At 40.3% G+C, this 20,822-nt stretch overlaps 1 protein-coding gene across 3 annotated transcripts in view; it reads left to right on the top strand.

The window, feature by feature from the left end:
• Positions 1-20,822, top strand: part of Kat6a (lysine acetyltransferase 6A) — an 80,433-nt gene that overhangs the window by 48,617 nt on the left and 10,994 nt on the right. For all 3 annotated transcript variants that reach the window (XM_034520045.2, XM_034520046.2, XM_076913906.1), the window contains 8 exons: positions 113-429; positions 2,672-2,790; positions 7,969-8,084; positions 12,293-12,434; positions 14,057-14,218; positions 15,143-15,236; positions 17,826-18,057; positions 18,748-18,955. In XM_034520045.2, the coding sequence (XP_034375936.1) occupies positions 113-429; positions 2,672-2,790; positions 7,969-8,084; positions 12,293-12,434; positions 14,057-14,218; positions 15,143-15,236; positions 17,826-18,057; positions 18,748-18,955 (1,390 nt within the window). The remainder of the gene's footprint in view (positions 1-112; positions 430-2,671; positions 2,791-7,968; positions 8,085-12,292; positions 12,435-14,056; positions 14,219-15,142; positions 15,237-17,825; positions 18,058-18,747; positions 18,956-20,822) is intronic.

Below are 20,822 nucleotides of genomic sequence, written 5' to 3' on the forward strand. Positions count from 1 at the left end.
TAAAAATAAAGCTATAGACTATTTTATAAGTTTATGTTTTATATTGAATGCAAAGCTTATGATGATTTCTTTTTAATCGTTATTTTTTTTTTTTTTCTGTTTGATTCTTTAGATCAAAAGGTCCCTTTAGCAAAGTTCGAACTGGTCCTGGAAGGGGTCGGAAACGTAAAATAACTGTCTCCAGCCAGTCTGCGTCATCTTCAGAAGAAGGCTATTTAGAGCGGATAGATGGCTTGGACTTCTGCAGAGATAGCAATGCCCCCCTGAAGTTCAACAAGAAAACCAAAGGGCTCATTGATGGCCTTACCAAATTCTTCACCCCTTCTCCTGACGGGCGGAAGGCCCGAGGGGAAGTGGTAGACTACTCTGAGCAGTACAGAATCAGGAAAAAGGGCAACAGAAAATCAAGTACTTCAGATTGGCCTACAGGTAAAAGTTTGAACCAAGCTTAGAAACAAACATATTCCAAAGTGTATAATTTAAATTAACACTACTCATATAGACTAGTTCATATTTCATTGTAAAAATTGGCACAGACTTGTATTCATAGTACTGGAGAGTCTGAGGCAGGAGGACCACATGTTCAAGAGCAGCCTGGAATACATAGTGAGACTGTGTCAAAATAATTTGTATAGAAGAATGTATTAAAGGTCCATACTCATATGATGCTGGGTCAGGAATTAGAGCTGGGCTGAAACTGCACATGAAAATTAGAAAGAGCAGACATGGTTAAATTGCTGTTCATTTAAGTCTACAGAAAAGTCGAAAATACATGCAGGGTGATATGTATGATTGTGACTTCATATCTTGGAGATGCATTTGTAAGTTTTCATATATTAAGCAGTCAGAGACGGGGCTTCCTATATAGCCCCAGCCTGATAGCCTACAATTAGACTGATTTCCAGCCTTTCAAAATAGGAGCTACCTATAGTATGGTAGATAATTCAAGTCAGTTTAGACTGAGCTTCAACCTTTCAAAATAGGAGCTACCTACCTGTGGTAGGTAATTCAAGTCAGAGACTTAAGGAGTTAAACAGTCTCTTTTGTAAGGCTTGAGTTAAGACAAACTAGTCATGTCATGGAGTTGAAAGAGCTCTGAGAAAATTTGAAAAACAAGAACAAACGGGATCATGGGGACCAAAGTTTCAGGGTGTTACAACAGGAAAGGGTTGTTGTTGTTCTTATTTATTTTTATTTCATGAGAGTTGAATTTGTTGTTTCAAACAATGAAGTTATGAATACAGATTTTTAACATTATTATTTTTTAAATTGTTCTTCTCTCACGTAATGTATCCTGACATAATATATTCCCTACCCTTCAATAAAGTTTTGTTTTGTTTTTAAGTTTTAAAGTCTTACCTACTGCAAGAAAATTTATTTTTGGTTTTCCCCTCTCAAATGTCCCATGAACAAGTGATTGTATTATGTGCTTCTTCATTCCTGCATATGTGAATGGAGTTGATTGATCCAGGGTAGGAGATCCTCTGTTTTGTAACTTACTGACTTGGCTCTCATTAGAGTGCTAGTCATTTACTGTTCACATCAGGACTCCCATGTTGGATTATGGATGAGCTTCAGTCGGAGCGTGGTTATCCAGAAAGATGCATAGTCCATTTATGTTAGACTTATAAAAGGAATGGAATTCATAGAATTCATAGAAAATGGATTATTGAAAGTATCTCCTGGAAACTTAAAGCTAGAAGCTGTTCCAGCAAATGTATAGAAATATGTAGAGAACTAACATTAAACTTTAATCATTGGTTCATTTTACTTTAATAGGCTCTATGCTTTTATTATTTATGCATTGTAAATATTAAGAACCAGCTTGTACATCATTTTATACAGTTTCATGGAATGCAGTACTAGGTCTGTGCCTGCATCTATCTGTGTCGTGCACTAGGGGGCATTGCAACTACTTGGTTACGTTAGACTGTGCTGTCTTTTCAGTTGAGAATGTTGTCATCCTTGAGTGTTTGTCTTCTTTTTCCTCTTGTACTAAATGAATCACAGAGCCAGTCTCTGCAGTCAATTTGAAAAGAGCTGTCACTGATTGGTCTTTTCAGCCAGACTCAAAGAGGAGGTCACCAGCAGTGTCATCTTCAAATGCAAAGGATAATGGTCTACATACCCCCATACTCCCTTCACTAATTATTTTGCCCAGTTGAGGAAGAGCCATCATTTAGTGGATGATTATCATAATTTTTCATACTTACCCAGAGGATTATCATCTGTGGTCCTCAGGTTTGTGGAGTTTGTGCTTTAACAGGGCACCCAGATTGTGAAGGGAGTTAATACTCCCTGCTATCAGTTAACGTAGCTCTTTTGAAGTCTGTATGGTGATTGTTGACACATTAAATTCATGCTAAAAGTGTCAGTAGTAACACTTTCAAAATAACATTTCTGCTCTTTAGACCCCTTTCTTGTTCTGCTGTTGAAATTAATCTTTTAATGAATTTAAATTTGATTATATCATATCTTTAGGAAAATTTAAGACAATTCGGGTTTTTTACCAGAAGGACAGATTCTTAATACTTGAGTAATATTTCTGCGAGTCAGTTTAATGCTGTCCTTTTCTTGGGTAAAGCATAAGTAATGTTAAGGTCTGCAGACTGAGAGTTTTATTACATTGAAGACAGTACAAATAACGCACGAGTCCTCTCTTTCCGTGTAGACAATCAGGACGGCTGGGGAGACAAACAAGAAAACGAGGAGCGGCTTTGTGGGAGCCAAGAAATCCTGACGGAAAGAGATATGGAATTATTTCGTGATATCCAAGAACAAGCACTGCAGGTAAAATTGCACATTTAGGCTAAGCAGTGAAGGAAGTGTAAAGGATAGCAAACATGACTGAGCCTGTGGCGGGTAAGAAAGAGTGGCAGCTCACTCTGAGACAGATGTGCTTGTGCCGAGGTACAGTTCTCCCTGTTAGAGAATTTCTTTCCAGCTGCAGCTGTTTGTATTTTGCCAAGACGTACATTGCTTTGGTTACAATTATTAAGAGAGTATACTATATTTCCTTACTGTATTAAGTAAAATTGGTTATTTTACTGTTATTGGTTGTTATGTGTATGAGTATTTTGCCTGCATGTAAATCTGTGTACCATTTGCATGTTTCCTGGAACTGGAGTTACCGAAAATCTTAAGCTGCCATATAGGTGCTGGAAATCAAACCCAGGTCCTCTGCTGCTGAGCTAACTTCCAGCCCTTGCAGAAAAGATTTATTTCTACTCATTTCATGGTCTTTTGTTGTGTGGGTTAAAAACTCTTTAGGTTAAAAGATAGTGCATTGTGGTGCACATGACATAGAGGTCAAGAAGAGAGAATGGCAGGAACATGGGTCCTAGTATGGGTCCTTAAAGATGTGCCCAGTGACCCAGCTTCCTTCTTCTAAGCCTCATGTGTTAAGGGTTCTTTCATCTCCAGTAGTTTCATAAGCTGGCTTTGGGGAACCATTTAAGAGCCAAACCATAACAGTGTTCATGTCTGTACATTTGCACACACAAACAGGTGTCATTCTTGGTTCCTTTGCATTCTTGCCTGTGCACCACATCAGAGCCATTGGCAGATTCAGAATGTATCCAGGATATGGCTGCTCTTACTGCTTCAAAGCTACCCTCATTTGGCTTTGGGTGTTACCATAGTCTCCAGACTGTGCCTGGCCTTCATTCTTCTCTTGCTGCCTTGCCTCAGTCTCTAGTCTTAATTCTTTACACAGAGTAACTTATTTTGTGACCTAAGTTGGATTGAGCCAACTTTCTGCTCAGAGTAACTCCAGTGTCTTAGCCCCACTTGGAAGTTTGAACAAGCCAGCATCTGTATCCTTATCTTCACGGTTTCGGTGCTCTTGCACATATCCCTCCTTCCTTCCACCTTTGCCCAGTGTTCCCCAGTGCCAGTGTTACATCTTCTTTCCTCAGACATACCAAGCACAGTCTTACCATAGCACTTGGTGTTCTCATGTCCACATGCCTTGTTGAATCACTGTTTGCTTTCTCGAAGTCACAAGTGGAAAACTGCTAGCTCATCCTCTCTTGAATTTATTTTGTTTATTTTGAGACAGGGTCTCACCATGTACCCTTAGCTAGCTTGGAGCTTACTGTGTAGACCATCCTGGCCTTGAATTCAAAGCTCACCTCAGTCTTCTACGTTCTGGGCTAAAAGGCTTGTACTAGTATACCCAGTTTGAACTTACTCATTTCTAGGATTTAAATGCCTTAGGAGCAGACAGTTTGTCTTTATTTACTGCTATAAACTGAGTGGTTAGCCTGAAGTCAAGGCTTTGTTTACTGCCTGGGCATTCCTGCTGGGAAAAATGGGATGAGAATAGGTGTAATGGGCATATGAAGAAAACAATGACTGAGAGGTGCAGGGCCGGCTGAGCTCCAGGACAAAGCATAATAGCAATATGGCCGATAGTATGTGTGCGTCTCCAGGGGAATAGGTGAACTTCTACAAGAACATAGTCCAATAGACTATGTGTACATGTGTGTGCTTGTGCACACCACAAAGGGATTTAGTAGATTAACTTACACAGTAGGGGTTGGATAGATCAGTAGGGTCGTGTTGTTTTAGTTAGAGTTTTACTGCTGTGAAGAGACACCATGACCAAGACAACTCTTCTAAGGACAACATTTAATTGGGGCTGGCTTACAGGTTCAGAGGTTCAGTCCATTATCATCAAGGCAGAAACATGTCAGTGTCTAGTCAGGCATGGTGCAGGAGGAGCTGAGAGTTCTCCATCTTCATCTGAAGGCTGCTAGCAGAATACTGGCTTCCAGGCAGCTAGGATGAGAGTCTTACAGCCCATACCCACAGTGACACACCTTCTAATCATGTCACTCCCTAGGCCTAGCATATACAAACCATCACACACATGCAGGCTGGTGCTATTCAGTCCATAAATCTGAATGCTTCCGCAGTCCAAGTCCAGTGTTCAAGGTGTAGAAGATCTCTTTTGCTTCATAGGCAGCCTGTATTGGAAAAGTAAGAACCTGGAGTCTGCTGTCAGGGGAGGACTATAGCAGCCATCACCTTGATGAGCCTCATGTTTTGGAAGAAGCAAAGGCAGACAGGCAACACCGCTTTATTTTTTCTGGCTTTATATTGAGACCACCTATTGGGAGGTTCTGTGCAGTCTTGAGTGAGGGGTCTTCCCCTTCAGTTAAACTTGTCTGGAAATGTTCAGTAGGCACACCCAGAGGCATGTGTCTGATGATTCCAGATCCTGTCAGGTTGGTAATCAAGGCTAACCATCACACCCAGCAGTTCACTGTTACTCATTCAGTGTACAGCACAGTAAGCAGACATGAGGACGGAGTCTGAAGACTGGGGGAGACCCAAGTAAAGGGATACCCCTCAGTAATTTAGTAAGATTATATCTTGTGTGAAGACATAAACACCTAGATATTGTATGTCTAAATCATTAGCATATGAAGTGGAAATGAACAGAAATTCTGGTTTAATGATCTTTTTCCAAGAGATCGATTTATTTAGAATGTATGTGCATGGCTTTGTATTGAACTTACAGGTAAAGATACAGACTCAGGAGCTTTCAGTCTCATCAGAGACACAAATGGCAAATAATCATAAAATTCAAATCGGTACTAGGAAGAAGGAAAGAATACACTAGGAGATTGTAATAGGGCTTCCTCGTCTATTACATGGCTGTGTTCAGAAGATATGTAGAAAGGAGGATGTTTTCAAAGTAATGATCTACAAGACGGATAAGAGAGTCAGCAAGACTGTGAGGAGAGTAACACAGGGACTTGCCTGGTAAATGCAGGGTCAGAGGAATAAAGTGAGGAACTAAGTTTACTCTGACTAGGGGATGAATAAGGACCACACAGGTGAAACTGGAGAAACAGGCCACAAGTTGGGATGGGGTTTTTCAGTCATTGTTTTGGGAAGCCCTCAAATGAAATAGCAAGATTATACTCTGATTAAGGTTGGTTAGAATTCTTAGGCTGGATGTTTCCCTCAGTTGGTAAGAATGCTTACCTAGAATGCACAAAGTCTTAGGGTTTGGTCCTATATAAGATCAAATGGTGATGGCACACACCTGCAGTCCCAGAACACAGGAGGTGGGCAGAGGGTCAGAACAATTGAAGATGACCTTGTGGAAACTCAGTAATTGATAGGGCAAGGTGCAAGTGAATGCGTGTGTGCATGTATAGTTGCCTCAGGTAGAGCCTTGTTGACTTTAAACCTGAGTGAGTGGAAAATCCTTCCTCTAAAGGCTACACAGGGGAATTGGGGTGGGGTGGGGTGGGTTGGGGGAGGAGCGCATGTGTGAGTGAGTACATTGCCAGAGCACTGCACAGCGCCACAGGTAAAGGTGTGTGTGGACAGAGGGTCGGTCTGCCTCTTCCTTCCCTGTGGTGATGTGTAAACAGTTATACTGGAACTGGATCTCCACATTCTCATCGGGTATCCGACTGGAGGAGCACCGGGGGGCCGATGGGAGGATTCTCCCATGGCAGACTGCATCACAACAGGTGCACCGTCTAGCTTCTCTACTTCCTATTTAATCCAGACTTGGTCGTTTTAGGCTTGGGTATTTGGTTATTCTATTTTCCTGAGTGACCGCTGTTGCTGTGAGGTGCAAAGACAGATGAAAAGATCTTCCTTTATAAATTAGAATACTTAGAGTCTAGAATGCAGGTACAGCAGCTTTAAAAACCTTTCTACAAAATTGCATTTTCATCGTTTTTGGTGTGTTTCTGTACTGTTTTTAATGGTTGGAAGTGTCCTGGAACTCACTGGTGATACAGTAAATTTTATCCAGAAGATAATCCTTTTGTTTTAAGGTGTCTCAGGAAGAGCTTGGTCTCACTTGGCTGTATTCCAGTGTGAAACCTGAGATGAGTCCCTTGGCCTTTGAGGAAAGGGAATGATTAGGGAAGGGGAAGGAGGGGATTGCCAATCAGGTATGGTGATGAGGTTAATTTTTTATGAATAAATTTCAACAAAGCTTAGAACGTGAGTCTTTAGCTTTTCAGTTTTGTTGTATGTGTATGTATGTATAGACTCCAAAGAGGGGACTTTTAATCTCTCAGTGGTTCTAAAAAAAAAAACAACGTTGAAAAATAATTCTGATTTTTTTTGATGACAAGTTATTAATACTTCTGTCTGGTCAGCCTAAATTATAGTTGTGTCATCTTTTTTATGTGAGTCGATATTTATAAAGTGCCCATGATGAACACATACATGTATATGAATTTGTTGTTTGGTTGTGTGCAGAGTAAATGAGATGGCCTTTGAATTTGATGATTTAGACCTGACTTTTAGAAGCAGCTTGCATTTGAACCTCTGATAGAGAAAACAAGTCATCAAGGCACCACTTCTTTCTTGACAATGCCCTTCAGATTATTACAGGAATGAGAGGAATGTGGAGAGCGTTTCCATTTATAAATAGTAGGAAAAGATTGGCCTGTGTAAAAAAATACATGATTTTGTTCCCTCAAACTATACAGCGCCTAATGACAAAAATCACATGTGGTACAAATTGAAGACCTTTTGGGTACTTGCTTTGTCATATTCTTTTTATATTACTTTCTCAGGTCAGAAAATGTTTGTTTTCTGTGGTGCTTCCATGATCAGTACAGGGCATTTGTTTTGTCTGTTGATAGCTAGCCAGAGTATTCAACCCCCTGTTCTCTTAACCCAGCAGTTTATTTTTAAAAAGTCATTAAAAGAGTAAGCTTAGTTGAGGAAAATGTCCAATCTACAAACAGAAAACTCAGTGATACCAACTACATACAGTTTAAGAGGTTTGCTAGCACTTGATTTATGTGAGCCTGCTGTTTTAATGGACACTAAGATTTGTTAGCTCGTGCTTGACTTCATTGTTCTCTTAGAGATCCAGAAAGACAACGTTTAGATTAATATTAGTAATGTTTTGTTATTGTTGTTGTTACGTTAGTCTATTTAAGTTAGCTAACTTGTGTAATGTTTTTCTTGACTGTACAGAAAGTCGGAGTAACTGGGCCCCCTGACCCACAAGTTCGCTGTCCCTCTGTCATTGAGTTTGGGAAGTATGAAATCCACACCTGGTATTCCTCTCCATATCCTCAAGAATACTCAAGGTATGTTTTGATCTCCTAAGACTGTAGAGCTAGAAGGTGTCTGGCAGTGTGTCATCCAGGTCATCTCTTTACTGGAAAAGCCTTCACATGTCCAAGACAGCAGTGTGCTCTAACAGCTGCTTTTCTGCCCGAGTTAGATGTCCTTGTCTGATCCTCATCCACAGCTGTTTTTAAAACTGTAAACCACATTAAATTGACTGACTAATACTCTGTGATAATATCTTTAAGGTAGTATCATGAGTAACAACTCTTAAGTTGAATTTATTAAGAAAAGATTAAATTATATTCAGGTATGATCCGTGTGTGTGTGTGGGGGGGGGGGGTGTATATTTGTGTATGTTATATGTGCATGTAAAAGGAAGGCAAGAAATTCAGCAACTCCTACAGTACCCTGCTACTTGGTAATTTATTCCTTTGGAGTTTTGAATAGCTATGATCTTCTATGATCAGAAAGAAATAAATGTTATTATTTTTAAAATTTTTATTAATATTTATATGTGTATATGTGTGCCACACCACATGTGTAGGAATCAGTGGACAAACCATGGGAATCCGTTTTCTCCTTCCACCATGTGGGCCCTCACCATGACATCAGGATTCTTTTACCTACTAAGAAGCCATCTCTTTGGCTCCTGTCGCCACCACTTTCAAGCAGGTTCTTATCACAAGTATTAGTCTGTCAGTTCCAGAGAGTGTAGTGCAGATAAATGAAAGCCACATGCACCATGACTCTTCTACTCAAGGAAGATTGGCTGCAGAGAGCCACTTTTCAGACTTGCAAAAGGTGATGAGAATGTAGTTATGGACTTTTGTCTTATAAGACATTGAAAGTATGCATGGAATTTTTGCCATGTATTCTGATAAAATTGTTACTAGAACTGTTTGTGAGGGGAGCTGATTCAATGAAGGAGTAAATATTGCCAGCAGAAAATACCCCCAAAATATACTAGAAGGCAGAAAGAGACAGGATAGGAACTGTATAGTTGTCTTCCTTACGGCAGATTTCAGGCATTTCCTGTATATTTCCTTATTCATTGTAATTTCTTTAGTTCTCCATGAGAAATATCCAGCAGGTTAATAGTGTCTTTAGTAGTTTCAGATGTTGTTTTCTGTCCTTGTTTTTATTATTACAGTTATATTTTTAAAAACTAAATATATCTATTCAATCGAGTTCTGTGGATTTACTTCTGAGTTCTTTTCAATTTGAGTTGAGTAAAACGCCTAGAGATCTTAAGCTTTTTAAACATGTGTTTGTGGTATATGTACCTTTGTGTATGCATGTTCACATGTGTGTGTGGGCACATATGCACCAGTGCGCACATGTATGTAGAGACCCAAGGTTGATGTAGGGAAGCTACAATCGATAATGAATTCACTTCACCCTTTAGAGACAGGACTGGTCAACCAAACCCAGCTCACTTACCCATCTTGCTCAGGGGTCCCCTGTCGCTAGCTGAAGTACCAGGTGAGCTGCTAGTCCCAGCAAATAGCTCTGTGGTTCTGGACCTGAGCTCTGTCCTGGTCTTGCATGGCAAGCACTCTCCCTTCTCAGCCCTCTCCAGAGATCATAGCTTTTTCACATAAGAAACCTCCATTCTTAATAAAGTTAGTTGGTGGGCTCTTCTTACTGTTTTATACTAGATTGCTTCTAGATTAATTTCTTACTAAACACCTTTAAAACAAATTCCAAGTCTCAAAGCATACAAAAACTTCGTAGCAAACAAAAAAGAAAGGATCCAGAAAGAAAAGGTTTAGCAGGGGCAGTAGGATTGTGCTGTAGGGTGTGCTGCATACAATCTAAGTATTTCTATATGCCTAGTGTACTAGGTAATCTCTCCTTGGCTCACACAAATAGGTAAACCAAAGTAAAGCAACCCCAGGGAAGCTATACTATATAACATGGATGGGCCCCAGTAACGAGATCACATCCTGGGCAACCTCCACACAACTCAGAGGTTAGCTTCAGAACACCCTCTGGGACATCATTTTGAGGTCTTAGTAAGGCTGATTCTCATGTAGTAAAGTAAAGTAGCTTAAGTTCTTTCCCTTAACTCTCTTCCTGTTTTGGTTTGAACAGACAATGAGAGCACTGCTGGAACCAGGTTTGCATGGTCTCAGTTGCTGAAGAGGAAACTAAACAGTTTTTAGTGCTTTAGAGGTCAGATGGAAGAAGAGAAAGTAGAAATGACTGCTATGACTTATAGCATGGGTAGCTGTCTGTCACCTATGGAAGGAGCTTTGTAACCAACTAAGTGTCTTTGGACTAGCTGAAGTGAGAATTTATATCTCACATTTGCAGACCTGGATCTGGCACGTATATTCAGGACAATATAGCTTTTAGACGCCTGAAGTAGGATGTGGCTCCCTTTCTGTCTGGAGCGTACAGCCATATTACATATTACATGCAGCACCTGTTACTTAGCTTATGCCTCATTTAAGAGAGACCCGATAGGATGGATATGTCTCTGGCTTTTCTGTCCTCCTCACTTTTTATTTTATAGACAAAAGTTTTGCTAAGTTGTGATGTTTCTACTCAGCTTCTTTAAATAAGTTTAAGAGGGATGGGGGAGAGAGAGAGAGAGAGAGAGAGAGAGAGAGAGAGAGAGAGAGAGAGGGAGAGAGAGAGAGAGAGTGTGTGTGTGTGTGTGTGTATGTCTGTGCATGTGAATATGTGTGCACCTACATGTATGCGCTATGGCACAAATGTGGAGACCAGGAAACAACTTTTTGGTCTTGTCTTCCACCTTGTTGAAGCAAGGTATCTTGTTTCTGCTGCTGGCTCTGTATTTCAGGCTAGCTGACCCAAAGGTTTCTGGGCAGTTAGTTCTTCTCTCTCGGCATAGGAATGCTGGGGTGACTGATTACAAGTATAAACCACCACATCCTGATTTGTTTTTTTTTTTAACTTGTTCTTTGTTTTGTTTTGGTTTTCCGTCCTTTTTGTGATATTTGTTTCTTTGGCTTTGTTTTTTGTTTGTTTGTTTGGTTGGTTGGTTGGTTTGAAACAGGGTCTTGCTATGTAAACTTGGCTGGCCTGAAACTTAGAGATCTGTCTGCCTCCGCCTCCTAAGTGCTGGGATTAAAGGTGTGCACCATCACACCTAGATTTTGTCCTTTTATTTTTATTTTTACAAATAGGCACATAACCAGGGTGGCTTTGCACTTGTGAGTGCTCTGCCACTGAGCTAAATATCCAGCATCATTCCGCTATAACACCAAGACTGTCTCACGTCATCAGGATTGCACACCTGTCTCGCCAGCCCAGCGGGATCTTTTTTTTTTTTTTTTTAAAATCAGGGTCTCACTGTATAGCCCTTGCTGGCCTTGAATGCACAGAGATCTGCCTACCTCTGTCTCTGGAGTGCTTGGATTAAACAAATACCATCATGCCCTGCCCAAAATAATAAACTTTTGACTAACAGGGTTTCTTCATTCAATGTTGTTTGGTTTTGGTGTTATTGTTTAAACTAGGGAAGGATAGAGACAGAACTTTAGGGGCAGAAAGGGTGTGGTATTTAGTCTAGCTTAACTTTCCCAAACATATTCATTGTTAAAATTTCATACTTTAAAAGCATTTATACACTTGATGTCCGTTTTGCCCAGCACTGCATGTACACATAGAGGTCTGTCTCTATCACAGAGTCTGATGCCTGGTAAGTATTCAGGAGCTTGTTTCCTGAGATCAGACATGAATAAAGAAACAAGGAAGGAATCGTGAATCTATTCTGCTAATTGGAGATTCTCCAGGGGGTAACAATGTGGGCTCTTTCAGGTCTGTTGATTGTCTTTAAAAGATAGGGAGGTTTTAGTTTAACAGGAAAACCACTGAGCTAGTTAGCTTGATTTCTCACTTCTGCCCTTCTGATGCTATTTAGTTGGTGGCTGCTACCTAAAGTTTGTGTTGTCCCCTTCCTGCTTCCTCAGAAAAAATGCTACACTCCTACCACTTTTTTAAAGTGAATTATTTTTATTTTGGGGGTGGCGCACATAGAAGTCAAAGGACAACTTGGGGAGTCATTCCTCTCCATTCACCATGTCTGTTTGGGGAATCAAGCTTAGCAACAGGTGCCTCTAACCACTGAACTATCTTCCCAGCCCTTGTTTTTCCCACTCTTTAACACGGGTGGAAATGAGACACAGAAAAGTTAAGAGTCGTGAGGATTTGCAGATTTATAAATATAAAGCCCTATTTTAATTATCATTTGCAGGCTGCCTAAATTGTATCTTTGTGAGTTCTGTCTAAAATATATGAAAAGTAGAACTATTCTACAGCAGCACATGAAGAAATGTGGTTGGTTCCATCCTCCTGCCAATGAGATTTACCGAAAGAATAATATTTCTGTCTTTGAGGTAAGGTAGCTGTCTAGTACCTGTCTTCTTGACCATTTCAATCCCAGTGCTCTCTGTGCTACATCTGTTGTTCACTCACTACCAAGTCAGATCACTCCTGGATATGAGGAGCAGAGTTAGTACAGTCCAGATGAGACCGAGTCCATACGCTTGAACTTACAATAAATACTCTAATTTCATTGACTCAAAACATCAGTCATAATATATCTTACTATGTTTTATATCACTACAAGGGGAAAATACTGCTAATTAAAATTTTTAAGATCCCACTTGACAAAATGCGAGCCAGTTTTTACATTATGTAAGGATGTGATAAAAATAGATCTCAGAATCTGTGAAATAAAGCATTTAGAAAGGATTTGTAAACCAGGGATATTGGCTTACACCTATAATCTCAGAAGGCCAAGGCAGGAGGATTGCCATGAAGTTGAGGCCAGCCTGGGCTACACAGTGAGTTCCAGGCCAACCTGAGTTACAATCTCAGGGGGAAAAAAAAAAAAAACAACCCAAAACAACAGTAATAAGTATGTTTCTATTACTCAAAAATAATATCTTACAGAAGTATGTTTAGTATCATTAGTAAATCCTAATAGGCTGATCTAGTGATAACATGTGTTACATGAGTCTGTGATTCTGTGTTATCATTAACAGTGCTCTTTAACTTTTTGATCCACAGTTGTATGGTTTGAATGCCAAATATTGAGTACATGTATGTTGGGTCCTGTTATTTAATGTAGTGATGGGTTTTCTGACGATCTGGATCTCCTCAGTCTCCTTTACTGGATGGCGATTGAGTTCATCAGTAGAAGGGAGCACTTCACTTAGGAGTTAGTCAGGGGAATTATACAGTGTTGGTGAAGAGTGCTCACCAGCAAACTGCTTCTTGACCTTCCCATATATCAGTAGGGATGTGTGCTATAAGAAGTCATATTTGGGGATCATCAGGAGTGCAGTTTATGTGGCAGTATCGTGGGATAGCTCGTATGGGGACCATCAGCCTTTTCATAAAAGCAAACTTCAGCTCAAGACACAAATGTCAGGATGGACAAAGTGCTGTGCTCCTGATCTTGGCCAGCCTGAGTCTCTCTTGCCAGGCGCTTACCTAAGACACTGCCTGGCACTTCTGAGTGGCAGTAATTAACACTCTCTGTAATTGTGACTGTGTCTGTGCCTGATCATGGTAGGCAGAGAGTACTCTGTCAGCCCGCTTCTGGGATATCAGTCTTAACATATTTTGCCTAATAAGTACATTTCAGAAGAGATTGCACATAGATATCTTGTTAAATGAAATACTTTTGAAAATGAAGCTTGTCAACTGAAGTTAATTCTTTTAGGAAACCAAAATAGCCATTTCAAATCTAGGTTCTCACCTCCCTCTTTATCTGTTCAGGCTTGATGAAGTTTAGGATCTTATAAGATGCATTTGGTCATCTTAGAACAACAGGTACTATCAAACTGCCATTTCAAAGGATAGTCTCTAGGCTGTGTGTCCTAGTCACCAACGACATTTCTTAGGCTAGACTGAGAAGGTACCTAGTGGTGTGTGTAGCTGATATGTATGACTCCAGAACCAAAGAACATTTTCCTGACCATTTTTTGTCTTGTTTGTTTTTTTCCTTTAGGTTGATGGGAACGTGAGTACCATTTATTGTCAAAATCTGTGTCTCTTGGCAAAGTTGTTTCTTGACCACAAAACACTCTATTATGACGTGGAGCCATTTCTTTTCTATGTTCTAACACAGAATGATGTCAAGGGCTGCCACCTTGTTGGCTACTTTTCTAAAGTAAGTATGTCAGTTTAAAATTGTTTGAATTTTTGTACAAATCTGGGACAATCTACTGATTCTCAGGAGGGGATACAACGACATGTAAAACCTTGTAGATACCTTTTAGTTTTTTTCAGAAAGGAAATAGAAGGAATATTCAGAAACTTAACAACTGCTAGAAGATGCCTAGTAACATTCAACAGACTATTCACTAGAGGAAAGCACTGTGGCAGTCCTCAAGAGGAAGCTTTAAAACTACCTCTAGTCCCATGGTGGTAATAGGCAGAGCCTGGAGATAAACATTGCCGTTGCCTCTGAGTTCGTCATCAGCAGAAACACTCTTGAACTGGAGTTTTAGGCACGGAAGTATAATTTCTAGTCAAAATGTCTGACAGTTGTACTTAAAGCAAGTTTTAAGTGTACAAAACAGATTGCTGGAAAGGCTTAGCTTTTTAAGAGGTCTTTTGGGCTACTTTCCTAGTTAAATAGGATTGAAAATATATCAACTATTTTATGAAAATGTATTTGTGTTTCACATTTAGGAATATTTTGTGTAGAGTTAGGTAATATAATCCATGTAACTTGCCCTTTATAGCAATGCAGGAGCTGCCTACAATGTTGTACTGGCATGGGGCTGCCAACCACTGGGAGCTCAGATGCTTTTGCTGACCTTGGGCATCAGTCTTTGGTTTTGAGTGGCAGGTAGTTTTAGATGGAATTATTGTGTTTATGTTACTACCTTCCTGGGTTGGTTGCTTTGCATCTGTGGTAGTGATGAGCATTGTCCTGCCTTCTCCCAGTGGCCTTGTCTTGATGTGCATTGCTCTTCCCAAAGGACCATGATGGTGTTTGGCTGAGCGTGTTTGTTTATTAACGATTAGCACTGCTGTTCGGCTTTACCAGTCTGTTGTTCTAACACTGGGCTCCTGTGTTCTCCACTAGGAAAAGCACTGCCAGCAGAAATACAATGTCTCCTGCATAATGATCCTTCCCCAGTACCAACGCAAGGGCTATGGCAGGTTCCTCATCGATTTCAGTAAGGACTGCATTCACGTATTCTCTCATTATTCCTCCAGTGGAATTCTTAGATGTGTATATTTAAAGATTTGTGGACTTCTTGTATTTTCTTTGTCCCCCGCCCCTTCTTTAAATTTATTATGTCCCTCAGTACACGTGTGGAACTCAAGAACAACTTGCCAGGAGTCAGTTCCCCCTCTCCCTGTGTGCCTGGACAGTGAACTCAGGTCATTAGCTTGGCAGCAAACATCTTTATCTGAGCTCTCTCTATTTCTCACCATATTGTTGTATTAGCTTCTTAAACTTAAAGCCATGGTTAGTTTTCTTTTGGCTTAGCACAAAATATCTTTTAATAACTAATACCAAATTGAGTTTTATGGGGGGCAGCAAGATGGTTCAGTGGGTCAAGGAACTTGCTACCAAGCCAAATGACTTGAGCTTGATTCCTGTAACTCACATGCTGGAAGAAGAGAGTCACCCTCTAGAAGTTGCCCTCTGACTGCCACATGCATGCTCTGGCGCGTGCACACACCTTACACACTTCACACACACACACACACACACACACTACAGTAGTAAGTGTCTTTAATGTGCACTGCTGATTTCTGGTAGAACTTAGTTATATGCAGTGATGCTGATTGCCAGCACATCGGGAATGCTGAGTAGCTACTTAGTGATGTCCATAGAGAAGAACAGCATTACCTGTTCATTATCCTATTATCTGAGTAAATGTGTGTGTTTGTTACAGTGCTGCCTATTTTTAAAGAAACATAGCACAGCTTTAAAATGCCCTAAAAAATAGATACTACAAGAAATGATTTCATCTGAGTTAGAAAGTGAAAGTTGTAGAGAGGAAATGGTTAGACACACATCCTGTCCCATACTGACTGTCACAATTATGTTTTCCTGCTGTGAACAGACACCAAGACCAAGGCAACTCTTTCAAGGACAATATTTAACTGGGGCTGGCTTACAGGTTCAGAGGTTCAGTCCATTATCATCAAGGCTGGAACATGGCAACATCCAGGCAGGCATGGTGCAGGAGGAGCTGAGAGTTCTCCACCTTCATCTGAAGGCTGCTCGCAGAATACTGGCTTCCAGGCAGCTAGGATGAGGGTCTTAAAGCCCACACCCACAGTGACACACCTACTCCAACAAAGTCACACCTACTCCAACAGGGCCAGACCTTCTAATAATAAAATAAGGCCACTCCCTGGGCCAAGCATATACAAACCATCACAGTGATAGTCTGAAGGAACGTTGAAAAGAGCCCATGCATAAATAATGGAGCTCACTAAAGATACTTTGTTTTGTTTTTTAGATTTCTACTATGATTCCCTGGCTGGCCTGGAACTCACAAAGAACTGCCTGCCTCTGGCTCTTGACACCGAAGTTAAGGCATGTGTACTGTGTCTGGCCAAATTTAAGAGTTTTTATTCTAGTCCTGAGAAACTTAATTCTCTCTGAGCCATTTAAACTTGTTTTCCTTGCTTCTGACCATACTGAGTGATGTGTGTATGTGGGTTGGGCATAGGGGTTTCGTACCTCTGATCACAACACTCAGGAGGCTGAGCCCCAGGTGCCACACAAGAAAGACCTTATCTCACAAAAGTAAACAAAGTTAAGGAAAATGTATGGTAATTGTATCTTAACCTTTTCTGGTGTAATGTATTTTTCCAGATTACTACTCTTACACCGATTTTAAATATTCCTGAATGCTAAAAGCTATTTCTTTTCTACTGTTTGTATTTTCAATGATTTTTCTCTAAAAACTTTTGTCCTCCTCTTCATTTCCAGTTCTTCAAAGCTTTGCACTAAACTAGAGGAAAATACCATAGCATGCTCCTCCCGACACATGCTTCCCAAGATAGGGGGCAGCGAAAAGTGAACACCAGTCCTTCCCAGGAGGAGCCACAATCTCTCTCTCTCATCTGTTACTTGTTCTCCTCCTTCCACTCTTCTCAGTCCCTTCCTCCACTTCCTTTCTCTTGTTTCCCTTCAAAAAAAGAAAGAGCAGGCCTCCCAGAGGTATCCACCAAACATGGCCTAACAAGTTACAGCAAGACTAAGCACAAACCTTCATAGCAAGGCTGGAGGGCAGAGCTACAATCCTAGTAGGATTCCACATAGCCAAGGTACCCTTGGGTCACATATTGTGGTCCTTGGGTCACACAGATAGGTGTCGCCCTCTAGTGGTCCAAATAAAAAGAAGACTTTTTTTATTTTTATTTTTATTTTTATTTTTATTTTTATTTTTATTTTTTTATGTCCCCTCTGGTAATACATGGAAATTTAAAAAAAAAAAGTTACTTTAATCTTACTAATACAGCTTGTTAAGAGAAGCCTTTATTTTGTTTTTTTTTTTTTGGAGTTTAAATATTTTAACAAGGTGACATAATTGACTACAGACAAAATATTATTAGAATAATATCCAATATATAAACATAAAATCTTCCATGAAAATTGTTTTGAAGTAGTTTTACAAATTTGGTCTCCATCTTTGAAGGAATTGTCTTTGAAAGGAAAATTGATGATAGTAATTTGGTTGTGTAAAGAAATATTGCTATTGTTAAGATCTCTGATGTATTTGTAACTTGGGTTTCTCTAGGTTATTTGTTATCAAAGCGTGAAGGCCAAGCAGGCTCTCCTGAGAAACCGTTATCAGATCTAGGTCGTCTTTCCTACATGGCTTATTGGAAAAGTGTAATCTTGGAGTGCCTTTATCACCAAAATGATAAACAGATCAGCATTAAGAAGCTGAGCAAGCTGACTGGAGTCTGCCCTCAAGACATCACCTCCACACTTCACCACCTACGCATGCTAGACTTCCGCAGTGACCAGTGAGTGTCACACCCTCTGTGTCCTTTCTGCATGTGATCATGTTGACAAGGTGGCTGAGGGGTTAAGGGAAAGGTGACGATGCAAATGCAAGTTAGGTATCAGTCTCCTCTGGATACCTGCTGTGAGCCCTCAGACAGAATCTGTGTGGCCAGATCATCACTTCTTTCTGTGATGAACGCACACAGGCTTTTTCTACTCTATGACGTTTGCACCTAAGCCACCAAATTGTTGATCTTCTAGTTTATCTGTCTATCTTCCAGGAAGCTTCCTCCCTTCTAATATGAAGTGACAGCTCTAAAAGTCATTGTCATTAAGTAAAATATGTTCATTTTACTCCTAAATATGACACTAAGTAAAATACTTGTTAAAAGGAAGGACAGAATTTATTTTTGCCTAAAATGGTCAGGAAAGGTCACAAGGAAAAATCATTTGAGGTAAACGAATGAAGACGAGGAAAGGGGCTCCAGTGAGCAGGGAAGAGCACCTGTGTGAGGTGTGAGAGGCTGGATGAGCAGCCTCTGTCACAGTGGGTGGAGTGTGCCCCTCGCCCGTGTGCTCACAGCTGCCTCTTCATCTTTCTAAGCAGCTGATTTTGAAGCTCTCATCTCTAGGGTCTTTGGATTGTGTCTCTCTGTTCATTATCATGTTTTGTACATGGTTGATTGCTATAAACTGTTTTCTGGTTGTAGATTTGTGATTATCCGCCGGGAGAAACTTATCCAGGATCACATGGCAAAGCTGCAGCTGAACCTTCGACCTGTAGACGTAGATCCAGAATGCTTACGCTGGACTCCAGTCATAGTCTCCAACTCTGTTGTCTCAGAGGACGAAGACGAGGAGGCTGATGAGGGAGAGAAAGAAGAGCCCCAAGGCCAAGAAAGAGAGTTAGAGACCAGGGTAAGAGTATGAAGGTTGTTATGGCTGTTATGAATATGATGTCTTGCCAACAAAATATCTTTACTAGATGACCAGGGAGATACATGCTTAGTTGTTCAAAATATTTAAACTAGAAGACCTTGTTTGATCCCTGGAACTCATTTTGAGAAGCTGGGCATAGTGTCCCACACTTGTAATTCCAGTGCTGGGGAGTAGAGATGGGAGGAAACCCTCAAAGTAACTGGCCAGCCTTGGTGAGTCTCAAGAGACCCCACCTCACAGAGTAAGGTAGGGGGACTGGAGCAATGTCTCAGTGATCCAGAGCACTTGCTACTTTTGCAGAGGACCCAGGTTCAATTCCCATGATACTTATGGCAGCTCCCAGCTGTCTGTAATGTCAATCTAAGAACTCCAACTCCTTGTTCTGGCCTCTTCAGACATTGTGAGCAAGTGGTGCGCACATATAACACTCAGATACATAAAAAGGAAGGTGGCATTCCTTAGGAAGGATAAATACCCACGGTTGTCTTCTTGTTTCCATTTGCACATGCACACATGTATGTGTGTGTGAGCTTGTACAGAGTCACACATAAACATGTGCACACATATTTATACTAGAATTTCAGAGTTTTATTTTAATGATAGAAATTTCAGGAATATTGCTCTTATTTACATTTGGGGTTTTTTTGTTTTTTGGGTTATCTTCTCCCCCCACCCCCACACCCCCCCCCCCCCCCCCCCCCCCCCGCCTCCAGGGTTTTTCTGTGCATCCCTGGCTGTCCTGGAACTCACTCTGTAGACCAGGCCAGGGCTGACCTCAATCTCAGAAATCTACTTGCCTCTGCCTCCCAAGAGCTGGGATTAAAGGCATGCACTGGCTGGCCTTACATTTGTTTTTTAAGGTTTAAACCATTAGGAAGCCATTAGATTTCTGACAGTATGTCAATAATGATTAATATTTACCAAAAAGAGTTACATTTAAAGCTATATAGCAATTAAAAACTCTGAATTGAGTTTCAATATGACAGCTGTTAAAATGAAATAAAAGTGCATTTTCTTTAATATAGAGCATTAAAGAGATATTATAAGCATACATCTGTTTTCACTAGAACACTGGAAATCTCACTGAAGGCATAGATGCCTTCAAAGCATTAGTGATGGACTGTCCTACGCTGTATTATTTTCATTAATTAAGTAGTGCTTTTTTCTTTGTGTCCTCCTCTGATAGGTGAGAGAGGGAAAAATCATCTATATTGTATTTTAATTTAAATTAAACACTCAAGAAGACTTAAATTTTTTCTATATTTCTTGAATATCTACTTCTTCTGGTGCATGTTCCTATAGCCCAGCGGTTCTTAACCTGTGGTCACTACCCCTTCACATTCACTACACCTTCTAAGACCTTCGGGAAAACACAGATACTTACATTATGATTCGTAACAGCACAATTACAGTTATGAAGTAGCTATGAAATAATTTTATGGTTATGGGTCACCACAGCAGTTGAGCTGTGACAAATGTGCCTAACACAGGCAACATATTAAAGAGTTGCAGCTTTAGGAAGGCTGAGAACCACTGTTACAGCCTGTTCTTCCTTGTTTTTCAATTTTTATTTTTATAAAATGTTAAAATCTCATCTACCATCCATAAGACCACAGACACTTCCTTTGATATCAAAGACAACATTTCATAGTGGTTATGAGCACAAGATAGAGTCAGAGTTCTGAATTTGGGCCTCTGATTATGTCATTTACAGAATAGCATCATAATGCTCCATTGTATTGTTAGGATAATTTAATAATACATATAAATACATTTTAAGTGGCCAAAAAGGAGAAAGTATTCATAATAACTATTAAATACTTAATAATTCTCTTTCTAAAGTTCT

Source organism: Arvicanthis niloticus, chromosome 16 (genome assembly GCF_011762505.2).
Source record: "Arvicanthis niloticus isolate mArvNil1 chromosome 16, mArvNil1.pat.X, whole genome shotgun sequence".
Taxonomy (NCBI): Eukaryota; Metazoa; Chordata; class Mammalia; order Rodentia; family Muridae; genus Arvicanthis; species Arvicanthis niloticus.